General features: G+C 40.8%; 1 protein-coding gene across 3 annotated transcripts in view; it reads right to left on the minus strand.

The window, feature by feature from the left end:
• FILIP1 (filamin A interacting protein 1) overlaps nucleotides 1–12,807 on the minus strand; it is a 192,671-nt gene that overhangs the window by 102,544 nt on the left and 77,320 nt on the right. For all 3 annotated transcript variants that reach the window (XM_082668783.1, XM_082668784.1, XM_082668782.1), the window contains one exon: nucleotides 6,244–6,525. In XM_082668783.1, the coding sequence (XP_082524909.1) occupies nucleotides 6,244–6,519 (276 nt within the window). In that variant the 5' untranslated portion in view covers nucleotides 6,520–6,525. The remainder of the gene's footprint in view (nucleotides 1–6,243; nucleotides 6,526–12,807) is intronic.

Genomic DNA, 12,807 nt, shown 5'->3' on the forward strand with positions numbered 1-12,807 from the left:
TGACTCCCTTGGATTCTGCATCCTCCACCTCTTCACACCTGCTGACGGTTGTTTTTCGGATGTCTTATTTGTGGCCTCCAAATGGAGGTGCAGTTTTCCCTCCACCGAATACTTCTCCACAGAAGGCAGACTGTTCACTGATGAGCACGACCCATACTTTTCCATCCGCTCAGTGTTTGATTCTGCTCAGGGTGGTCCCTAAGCTCCTCTCTGCCTGTCCAAGACCTACCAATCCTTCAAGGTCCAATTCTTCAGTGAAACTTGCCTCCACTCATCTCCTGAGATTTTCACAATCTTTCCCACCTTTGTACTCCCATAGTTTGCATTGCAGTTACCCTACAAAATATTCATTCCTGTACATTCTCATCTGTCCTACAGGTTGGGAGCTCTTTCTTCATGACTGCTGTAATAGCCGGTGCTAAAAACCACACTTGACACATAGTTGGAGCTCATCAGATTTTAGCTATGAGTATTATTATTACTCACCTTTGCATTTTTCAGACCTCCAGTTGCTTAAATATCGGAAAATCAATCAATTTTGAATTAATTAATGCCTTAAGAATGAATAGACTCTCTTGGTGAGAAAAAAGAGTGGACAGAGGACTCACCTATAGTAGGTAGTAGTGAGGTTAAAAAAGAAAAAAACCAAACTAGTGAACAATATTAAAGAAAATGGCTAGGAGCCCCCAAAGGAGAGAACAGAGGAAACTTCTAACAATCCACAGGCATATTGAAACAGAGTGGGGCCTTGTGGGGCTCCTAGGCATGGAGGCCTTTTTTGTTCCCCGTTTCTTGTAGGCAAGACTCCAGCCTCCATGACCTTCCCTGAGATCCAAAGGGCAAATTCAAGCAGTTGCTAATCAAGGGAGGAGCAGCCACGAAACCACCTGAGGCAAGATTAAAGGGACAAGAGAAGCTCATCAAGATTAGGAGACTGGGGACTTTCCTGGTGGCGCAGTGGTGGAGAGTCAGCCTGCCGATGCAGGGGATGCGGAGTCGTGCCCCGGTCCGGGAAGATCCCACATGCCGCGGAGCTGCTGGGCCCATGAGCCATGGCCGCTGAGCCTGCGCGTCCGGAGCCTGTGCTCTGCAACGGGAGAGGCCACAACGGGAGAGGCCACAACAGTGAGAGCCCTGCGTATGGCAAAAAAAAAAGAATCCGCCTACCAATGCAGGGGACACGGGTTCGAGCCCTGGTCTGGGAAGATTCCACATGCTGTAGAGCAACTAAGCCCATGTGCCACAACTACTGAGCCTGTGCTCTAGAGCCCGTGCTCCACAACAAGAGAAGCCACCGCAGTGAGAAGCCCGTGCACTGCAACAAAGAGTAGCCCCGCTCACCGCAACTAAAGAAAGCCAGCATGCAGCAAGACCCAATGCAGCCATAAATAAATAAATAAAAGATTAGGAGGCCGCCCACCTGAGACCCTGCACACACCCTAATCTTGCCAGCAACTCCATCCTTGGGAAGTACTGTTGTAAAACTCCTTATCAAATCCTCTTGGGTTGGGACACAACCCCTCACGGGTTTTGGAGAAAGGAGACGGCTGTGTCCCCCTTTGCCTGGCAAAGTAATAAAGCTCTCCTTTTCTACTTCACCCAGAACGCTGTCTCCAAGATTCGATTCGGCACTGGTGTACAGAGAAGCTGAGTTTTCAGTAACAATATTATCTGTTTCATAAATTATCTTTGGAATACAACAACTCCTTCTGCCGGTCACCCAGATGAAGGAAGATTTCTCACTGTGTAGTGACTCTGCCTCTGACTCAGCCTGGCGAACACCAAAGCCCAGTGGAATGGTAGCGCACCGTAGAGTTACTATCTTGTTTTCTCTGAGCCTCCTTACGCACAGGTAGAAGAGAACTAACTATAAGGACAAAGGAAAACATGATGAAAGTCAATTTGAGGTTGGTTTTTCTAATACGTATTTGAGTGGCTATATCAAGGGAATTTACTGTATAAAAGAGCTAGATTTTTTTTCATCAAGAAAAAGAATCAATTAGTATCCTGCTTTTGAATTATTCTACAAGAATATCCTTCTGCCAAGTATTCTGTGTTACGGCTTTTTGATGTAAGTACCATTTCCTTTGAACTTTTGTCGTTTTTACTTCAGCCAAATTGACTGGCTTCTTGAAAGCACTATTTTTGGACAAATACAAGGGGAAATTAATCATGATGCCCAAGTGATGGTCTGGGTGTACTATTTCATTATTTTCAGTTTAGTCTAAGAAATATGTAAGCAGTTTTTCACCCAGAGAGTAAAAATGTTCCAATTTATTAGAAAGTACTTGTTACTGGAAGCAGTCAAGGACAGAAGTGTAATCATGGAAACCATCCCAGCTGCTTCTATGCAGGCAATGCCGGCCAGTAATTGTGCTGAAATGACGAGCTTGCATCTGCTAAGGTGTGGCTTGAAAAGTCTGGAAGATGTCACGCTCCAAGACCAAGGGCATGACATAACCAGTTCCAGACAAGACTCCCTAAAATGCAAAAATCCCTGGGAGGAGCAACTCCATTTCTAATGCATGTCGTGAAGGTGAACTTCAAGAGTTCACTGGACACCTCACTGGCAAAAACAAAACAAGACAAAACAAACAAAAAACCAGCCAATTTGCAAATTTTGCAAAAAGCCAATGCTAACAATAAAGGTCAAAGGTCATTCTGTCTACAATGTTGGTTCAACAAATTCCCGTAGATCACACAACAGATTCCAAAGACGGCAGAGTACTGGTACCAGAAAACACAGAGAATTGTCTATAATGTCCAAAACCCTGGCTATGGAGAATGAGTGAGATCAAAAAGAAGCCTAAGAAAAAGAAAACTGGCATGAAGAGCCTGAGTGAACCTCCATCTCTTAGTTTCCCCCCAAGTCACTTCCAGGGTACATCTCCTACAGGCAGACTTGATCTCGGTCTCATCTCCCCAATATTTTAAGCCTTTTTCTCTGTGTGTCACCCTCCTGACTTTGACCCGTGGTTCCAGTCCCCCACAAGGCTGACCCTCATAGAACAGTGAATATGAAGCCCCAGGGTTGCGTGGTGCCCAGCCCGTGGCCATGTGACACTCCTCCCCGCCTCCCCAGTTTTCTCAAGATCCAGATCACACCAAAATGCAAGGCTCAGGTCATGGTCCACTTCCTTGATGTGAAAGAAACCTTCCTCACTTTCTCTTACCTAAAAAATTCTCAGGCTTCCCTGGTGGCACAGTGGTTGAGAGTGCGCCTGCCGATGCAGGGGACACGGGTTCGTGCCCCGGTCCGGGAGGATCCCACATGCTGCAGAGCAGCTGGGCCCGTGAGCCATGGCCGCTGAGCCTGCGCGTCCGGGGCCTGTGCTCCGCAACGGGAGAGGTCCGCGTACCGCAAAAAAAAAAAAAAATTCTCATCATTTCACAAAATGGCTTTGTCCCTGGAGTTCACAGAGTGAGTCTACTTCAAAGAAATCCTGAAGACGAAGAATAAATATAAAGGTCCTAGAGCCCACCCTGCACATCCCCCGAGTGGAAGTGTTATAAAGGAAGGGAAACTGAACTGAGAGACACAGAATCTGGATCTGGAGCAAATGTTAACTAAATTGCTGTGCGACCTTGGGCAAGTCACATAACTTGTCTGAGTGTCAGTTTCACACTTGAAATATAAAGGAGGTGGATAGACATCTCAAAGCTGCTTGTCAGCCCTGATACTTTATAGAACCTCGGAACAGCACATGCAGAGGAAGGGTATTTGAATCATAACACAGCTGCTCCATAAAGGGAGGTGATAGGTGGCCTTTGAGGTCCGGGAGACAACTCACTAAATGCTCATAAATGTCAGGCTGAAGAGCATATAGGCCTGAGCCGAGGGTACCTAAACTCTCTGTCTGTCTTCTCAGTGCCAGATCTTTAGATAGACTTTTTTTTTGCTTGTCTCTATTGTGGCAAACCTGGCCCATAGCTGTCACATTTTCACCAGCCCACTCACATTTGCTAATGCCGACTCCCTCCCACTCTTAGCTACAACACACACACCCCCTCCTGTGACGATGAAATGTAAATATGGGAAATATAAATATGCCTCTAAATATAGGAACAGTCTCGTTTTTAACAAATCTAGTATTGCAAAATCTGCATTTACAACTATAGATACTTACATATGTATGTGTGTGCATATAAATATATGGGGGGAAGGAGTATTTGCTTTGCAAATGAACTCACCATGAAATTCCTTATAATATCAGGTCCTTCATTTCTCCACTGCCTCCCCTACAAATATCTTACACTCTTTCCTTATGTATTGCTGCTCAGGAATACATCAATTTTGGAAGGTAAGGCATCCTGTATTCACAAAGATTAAGGGAGAGCAAAATGCATTTCTTTGGCACCTTCTACTTAATTTCTTTAATGTCCCGGGTGTATGGGCTTGTAGTTTGCATGCCTAGGCTCTGGAACCATATCTGGAAACACCATGAACATAAAAGCCACGTGAATCTTAAATACGGTCCACAATCTACCATGATATGACATCCTTCTACAGAAATTAGAGTCTAGAAGAGCCACAGGCTTCACACAAGCCACCATGCCTGGAGGAAATAAGCTGATGACAAGTGCTTTGTGAAGATTTCTTAGGTCACTGTTGTACCTTCCACTCAGGTCAATAGCTGTAGGCTGGGAGCAGCTTAAAAAATTGGACTAATATACTCTGCCTCCTTAAACAATAAATGTTAATAGAACAATAACCACATTTCTGGCAGTGGTGAAGCTATTTTTAGTAATGGTGGTGCTCTGGAAATTTTCATCTTTTGCTGTGAAATGCAAAGGTGATTTTTCTCAGCCTATAAATGGTAAGCTCAATCGCACTTGTTTGTTTTTAATTTGAGTTTTTAATTTGAGTTTTGCACGTTTTCTATTTCTCTTTACCCCAGGGGTTTCCTTATCTGTAGGTACTCACAGATTAGAACAGGAACAGATCAGATCCCCCTAGTTTAGGGTAGGTTGCAAGTAATATGTCTGATGCTAACAGCACCAAACAAAGGCTTCATCTCATTCAATTTTTGGTATTCCCCTAGAGGCTTATGCAAGTTAAGAACCTAACAAAAACAAAAAGGAAAACAGCAACCTCACTCTTAAATCATCCTCTCCTCAAAAAAAAAAAAAGTTATTGTTTCCCCACTTGGAGAAATATAACTGTCCAAGGCTCAGAAACTCAGAAGAATCCCAGCTCCCTCTTGGATCCTTAAAAACATTCTCTTAGGGCTTCCCTGGTGGTGCAGTGGTTGTGAGTCCGCCTGCCGATGCAGGGGACACAGGTTCGTGCCCCCAGTCCAGGAGGATCCCACATGACGCGGAGCGGCTGTGCCCGTGGGCCATGGCCGCTGGGCCTGCACGTCCAGAGCCTGTGCTCCACGATGGGAGAGGCCACAGCAGTGAGAGGCCCATGTACCGCCAAAAAAACCCAAAAAACCAAAAAAACATTCTCTTAGTGGGGGACCTGGTAGCCACAGAAGGTTGGTGGGGATGGATAGTGGAAAGTGCCCTGGACCAAGAATCAGGGGGCCTAAGATGAGATCTGGACAACCCATTAACCCTTCTGGGCCTGTCCCCTCATTATAAATTATAGATAATGATACCCACATTATTATTGAGATCAAATGAGATAATAGACTTGAAAATGCTTTGTGAAAGTATCAAGTTTTCACAATACAATGCTCTGCTGATTTGAGTGCATCTCAACTCCTACGACCTTGTAGAAAATTAAAGCTGAAAGTCACAAAGAAGAGAGAAAAGAGTAAGACTGGTTTAAACAAAGTTTCCTTCTCTTTCTCTCTGTCTCTCTGTCTCTCCCTCTACCTCTTTATCTCTCTTTTACTCTACCTTCTGGAAAAAAGCAAAAGTAGCAATTGATCTTAACTCTGCCTTCTAATAATCATGACCTTTTCACAGTTTGCAACCACAGTCAAGGGCTAAATTAGATGTTCTCATTGATTACCTACTACTAGGTGTTAAATTATTATCAAAATTATGTCATGAAAAAATTTTCTGCTTCTAGAGAAGCTTGATGTTAGAATCAGCATCTATTCATTTATTCGTTCATTCAACAAAAAACGTATTCAGTGCAAACTTGTGCCAGGCACTAGGGATGCAGGAATGAATAAGGAAGACAGTCCTTTTCCCCATGAAGTTCACAATCCAGTGAGGTAGACAGGTTCATAATCTCTTATTTTATACCTTCAGACTAGAGACACAACAATTGAAAAAATTGGACTCTACCTGCAGCTCCCCTTCCATTATACTCAGTAGCTGGATGAGGTCTTCTTTGGATAACTCCAAGGATTTCTTATTCTTTCGTTCACTTTCTCCAGATGGTTTTAGGTGTCGTTTGACAGTTCCTGAGGCCATGACATCTTCCTCCTTTCTATTTGATTTGTTCTTCTTTTTTGTATCTTCCGAGAGACTTTTATCATCAGCATTGCTGATGATGGAGGACTTGGGGCAGGAGACATGCCCGTTGGATGAACTTTCACCACCCTGGTTTCGGGATCTCATTCCCACCTAAAACACGTGAAAAAAGATAAGATGTTTTTACCACCACTGAAATTATTTTTGTCTAACTACTCAGAAACTAATAGCAGCTTTACAACATCACCAAGAAAGAAGAACAAAAAGATCAGTCCCAAGTTAGCTTCCTTACAGCTTTAATGAGCGTGTCGTTAAAAACTACAGGAAAATACTTTGACCATCTTCAGGAAAAGATGGAAATGTGATTCTAACCTCACAAACATCTCAAGCCAAGTAATCAAGGTGAACATCAGCAAGGCCAAGTCACGCTGATAGCACTGCTGATTCTGTCAAGTATCTTTGATAGAATGTGATAAGAATGGCACTTTACCTTTGCCATCTTCCTTCTCCAAAACGTGACCCAACTCTAACAATGAGAAAAACATCAAGCTGATCCCAACTGAGAGACACTCTACAGAATGCCTGACCAGTAATTTTTAAAACTATCAAGGTCATCAGAACAAGGAAAATTTGAATAACTGTCACAGCCAAGAGACGGCTAAGAACACATGAGAACTAAACATAATGTGGCATCCTGGATGGGATCCTGAAACAGAAAAAAGACATTAGGGAAAAATTGAGGAACTATGAATAAAACATGGACTTTAGTCAATAATAATGCGGCAGTATTGGTTTATTAATTATAGCAAATGTACCACACTAAGGTGTTAATTACAGAGGAAACTGGGGGTGGGGTGTATGGGAACCCCCAGTATTATCTTTGCAATAATTCTGTGAATCTAAAGCTTTTGTAAAATAAAAAAGTTATTTTTTTTAAATGATTCTAAATTGTCTATCAGAAAATGCAAACCTCAAACCCTGCCAGGAACAAGTTGGAAGTCACAATGTGCAGAAAAATCCACATAGAGTGAGGGTTGGCGGGGCTTGAAGTGGAGAGAGAAAACGGGAAAAGCCAAGGGAAGGGGGGGTAGTTTTTAGTGATATGGAATTCTATTTTTCCATAGCCTCTTTTTCAAAAGCAGGTGTTTTGTTTTTTAATGTCAGTCATTTACAGTAATAAGAACAAGAGTACAAAGAATTGGGAGAAAACAGATCAAAATCAAAATTTTAAAAAATATTTTGAGGTAAAGTAAAGAAAAAAAGACAAAAACAGCAGTTAATCTGTCCCATGGGGAGCACGTTTGAGTCATTCCATTTTGAACGCTTTGCAGAGTCTGTGTCAATCTCTGAGCAAAAGAACTTGACTAACAGGTATGATACAAACAAATACACTGAGCTCAAAGGCTAAGCCTCCAAGTTCCAGGAAGATAGCTCTAATATCCTGGGGGCAGTACCACAAAATTCGCCTAAACCCTTAAATAGAGTAGCTTAGTGCATGGGCTTATTTAAAACTCACAGTATAAATAGTCTTTCCCTTGAACAGCTAAGCAGCAAGATTTTCATTACTCATTCCAGAGAAAATACAGAGACTTGTTTTCTGAAAGTAAATTTCCTTTATGAACCCAACCATAGTTACGAAACCAAGGAAAGTTTTTCAAAACACTAGGTTTATAATAGAAAAATAAATACAGTGTGATGTTTCCTTTTAGATAGTGAACATTCAATTCTTCTAACAAATCTTGAAATCTACATTCATGCTCCTTTTTTGAACTGAACGCTTACAACCAGATGGACCCTTTTGTGTGTGTGTGAACTTTCTATAGCACCCTAATTTTGAACACTATAAACTGAAAATGTGGTCCTTAATACTAGCGCCGTGTTTTCTGGTTTACTCAGTGATTAGTTCCTGAAATTTTAGAGCATTTTTGTGCTTTGCTGGTGAACAAAGAATAAATGTTTCTTTGTAATGGAAACCAGAGCACTTTAGAGCAGACCTACTGTATTTTTCACAGCTTGTTTGTGGCAGAATGGGCTGACTTAAATCCCAAGCCAAAAAAAAAGGACGAGACGAATAGAAGGTTTTGAATGTCAGCACAATACACCACCCTGAATATGCCTCTTCGGCATATTGATTACTTTAAACTCATTATTTTTAAGAAACAGCAGACACATGTGAAGCTCTGAAACCTGGGTAGAAATTACCCTTTTTAAAGACATATTTACATATATAAGGGAAATCTCTGTAAGGGTGTCTCCCTTGCTGTACCAGGAAGAGAAGGATGACTCTAAAATCTCTAGAAACTCTTATCAATGCAGAAGGCAATGACTTAAATCTGCATTTACGCTGCTTTCCTTGTTTACTGTGGTTTCCTCATAACCTCTCATAAGTGGCTCCCCAGCTCCCGACATCTTTCTTTTGTCTTTAGCTGAAGCTGGTATTTAAGGTGATGGCTTGGGCCATTTCAGAGAGTTACGTGGTTTTCCTGGGTCTCTTCCATGTATACCGGCGGTATACATGTTCTTAAACTTCTGTTTGTTTTCTCCTACTAATCTGTATTTTTATTACAGGGTTATATCAGCCAAGAATCTTAGAAGCGTAAAGGGAAAATTATTTTTCCTCCTCCCACAGTTTCAAATTTAACTCTTGACCTGTTACACATCATAACTAAGACACATGGGCTTCCCAAATTGAATTGTGACTCCCTATGACTCCATGCCACATGTGAATTTCTTTGATCTGAAATAATTTTCTCTGTTAGATCTTAAGGCTCTTTGGAATGGTACATCAAATATTGATCTAACAACTTCAGTTTAGATCATGCGTTAATGGGAGTTCCAGGCAATATTTCCCAAGGCACGGGAAGTAAGATGGTAATGTCTGAAAGTTAATCATACGCAGCATTTGTGTTTGACTCTAACATGTGCTTGTGTCTTTTTTGCCTGGATTTCCTGTATCTTTTATAGGATCTATAGCATTAGGATATTTGTAAAATAGGACAAATGCATATCTATCTACATATTACATGCACTTAAGTATATTTGCAAACACACAGAAAGTGGCATTTACCTATCTTTACCTCCACAACAAAGTCAGCCATCAGCACCTGTTCTATCTCAGGATTGCAAGAGTACTCAGAGATAGCAAACTAGTCAAGAAATGTTTTAGAAAGGAATTGGACAACATGTAAGAAGGAGAAAAACATAATTTCTCAATAGTGTAACCAAGCCTGCCCTCAATAATATCCACTGTAAACCACTTTATTCTACTTAGTAGGAGAAAGAGTCCAGACAGGAACAGACTTTCATGTATCACATTTAGTGACATTCATACTCTTCTGTATTCTAACAGCTCTCACTGTTTCTTAAGTGCTACACAGTGTGCTAAGCATTTTATATACAACATCTCAATTAAATTAATATTCACATCAACCTTAGTGGGTGCTATTATTCTCAGTTTTACAGATGAGGCCACTGAGGTTTAAAGAGATTAAATCTCTTTTTCTGGATCACACAGTTACTCCTAGGGAATAGAAGAGCTAGGATTTGAACCCAGGTGTGACCCTAAATACTTACTCTCTATATGGCTTTTTTCTAAGTTCTTAAACACATGCAAATTGGAAGTGAAGGGGCCGCCTTGGAAAGCAGATGACCCAGACAGTTTTACAAATGTTTTCTAAATTCATGTTTTTTCACTTCATACTACAGAGTTGGAGAAATTCATTCATCTGTCTTCTTCCATAGGCACTCTTGCAAAACTCACACAGCAACTGAAATTAGGTTGCTAAGCAAAACTACTCTTCCCAAAATAATTAACCTGCTGCAGACCTTGTAAAATGATGACTCATTTAAAAATCTTTCTGAGAAGCAACAGGGCTAATTATTAAGGATACAGGTTATGAAAACAGGATGTAGTCTGAACAGGGACCATTACAGACTTAATGTGTTAAAAGTCCCAGAGTTGAACAATAGTAAATAAACATTTAGTCAGAGTTGGCCAAATTCTGTCCATTGTGCTCACAGGAGTAGCAGGCAGATAACAGAAAGGCATCTGGCACTTTGCAGGCTTTTTTTTTTTTTTTTTTTTTTGCGGTACGCGGGCCTCTCACTGTTCTGGCCTCTCCCGTTGTGGAGCACAGGCTCCGGACGCGCAGGCTTAGCGGCATGGCTCATGGGCCCAGCCGCTCCGCCGCATGTGGGATCTTCCCGGACCGGGGCACGAACCCGTGTCCCCTGCATCGGCAGGCGGACTCTCAACCACTGCGCCACCAGGGAAGCCCCTGTAGGCTTCTTAATAGTTAGTTGGGGGTGGGGGCAGAATACATGACCACAAATATGCCACTTTGGCATGTGGATTGTTTTGAACTAAAGGCAATCAAAACCCAGCAGACTCAGGTAAAGCTCTTTTCCTCCCCATCAACTGCCTAAATTTACATTGGAAAGAGGGCCTATACCAGGAAGAGAGATACGTTTTACCTAAGAAACGTAATCTGTAATAGGACAACATTTGTTTTTCAAACATTTCCTCTGCCTTCCTGTGAACGGCCTTCCTCCCCCTTGTATCCCCAGACCCATACCCCTTTCCTTAGCTCAAGGTTTTATATAAGCTTCAATTACCTGGCTGCCATTCAGGTCTCATATTTTCATGGGACTCCTGTATGTATAAAATTAAATTTGTTTTTCTCCTATTAATCTCTTATATCAATTTCATTATTAAACCAGCCAAAGAAGGTTGGGACATGTAAATAACAAACTTTCTGAATGAAGCCAAGAATGCTTTTGCTTCGTTCCAATGCATATCCTTTGAAGAAAGTGCTCCTCAAGAAAATGGTGTAAAGAAATTGAAGATTCACATCAGATTTAGAACTGTTTTGGTTTTTTTTTTTGAATCAATGTTATTTGGGGCACAGATTCTTCTATTTAATAAATAAATCATCCTAACATAGTTCATGAAATACATTTACTTTTCCTTGCATAGTAATTTGTCAGCAACACTTTGCATGGAATTTTCTGACTACGGTGTGAAGAAAAGAAAGACCGAATTTTATTCCAAACCTCCCTCTTTTAGGTCTATGGTCATCTCTCTTCCTCCTTTTCCTCCCCATATGTTGGGCAATAAACAGTGTACTGTCAGATGAACAATATCCTAGGAATCAGAAAATATTTATAACAATTTTGAGTAATTTATACTGAACTAACAAGTATTTCTAGAGCCTTTGAACAAGTAAAAAAGGACAAAGAAAAAAGTCCTCAGCAATTAAACACCCGTTCCAGCTGCCATCTTCATTAGCTCCTGCAAATCTTGACCTTGAATTTTCCGTAGCAGTCTCACCCTTGCTCTTGCCTCCTTTCAGATTTGTCTTTCCATGTTATGATTCAATGTTGGTCACGATACTCTCCATCCCTACCACCAACAAAAACTTCTTTTCTGCATAAATTAGGTTTTGGCATCTTTCCTATGCTTCTCAAGTATCCATCCACCTCCTGTTTGTTCCTGGTTTTATTTTATTTATATTCTTTTTCAAGAACCTACCCAATGCACAGGTTGAGATACCACAATAATTTTCTTTATATAATTTCCATTTTTAAATTACTTTATAGAATTAAAACTATATTGCATAGCAAAAAGGAAAGCACAAAATTGCAGGAAGCCTACTTTTTCCAGTGTGGCCTGGCAAAGAGCCCGCTGCAAGTGGGGCTTCCAGAACATGAACGTGGAACTGTCCTGATTCTTTCTCTCATACATAAATGACAATACCCACAGCACCCAAAACCAGAGGCAAAAGAAAACATGTTATGTGAATTTTAAGATGCAAAAGACGCATCAAATCAACTAGTATATTCCCTATCAGTGCCAGATTATTCCCTCTGCTTATCTTATTTACTTGGTTAAGTCTAGTTATAAATATCCCAACTCATGAAATGTTCAAACATTTCTCGGGAGATTATCGTTCATTCTAACAGCACACACTGTTAATAAATGTTCCTAGGTTTGCCCTTAAATTTTCTTTACAATTTTCTTTCATTTTCATAATCCTATTTATGCAGCAAGCCATGTTAAATGATTTTTCACTTCTCATTATCCACACTCATAAAATCCTCAAAATAACTAAGGTTTTTGTTTATGTGAAACCTTTTCATTCTATTAGGACAAATCTACCCAGACCAACTGAAAATTCTTCTAAATGATTTCACAAAATGTTAGAATTCAAGAAAGGGGATTCTGTTGGAGTCACTGCAGTGATGTTGTAACCAAAAGTTTAAGGAAAATATTACAACTATGGCAAAATAGAAAAATATTATTCTACTCTAGCCTAAAACCATGGTGAAATATTTTATGGAGTTCTGCTTAATATTTTTCAAGGAAGATAACAGCAGACCTCGAAAAGGTTTCCAGAAAAAAAAAATAAATAAATAACAAGAGAATAGATCAGGGAA

Source organism: Grampus griseus (genome assembly GCF_964374135.1).
Source record: "Grampus griseus genome assembly, chromosome: 13".
NCBI lineage: Eukaryota > Metazoa > Chordata > Mammalia > Artiodactyla > Delphinidae > Grampus > Grampus griseus.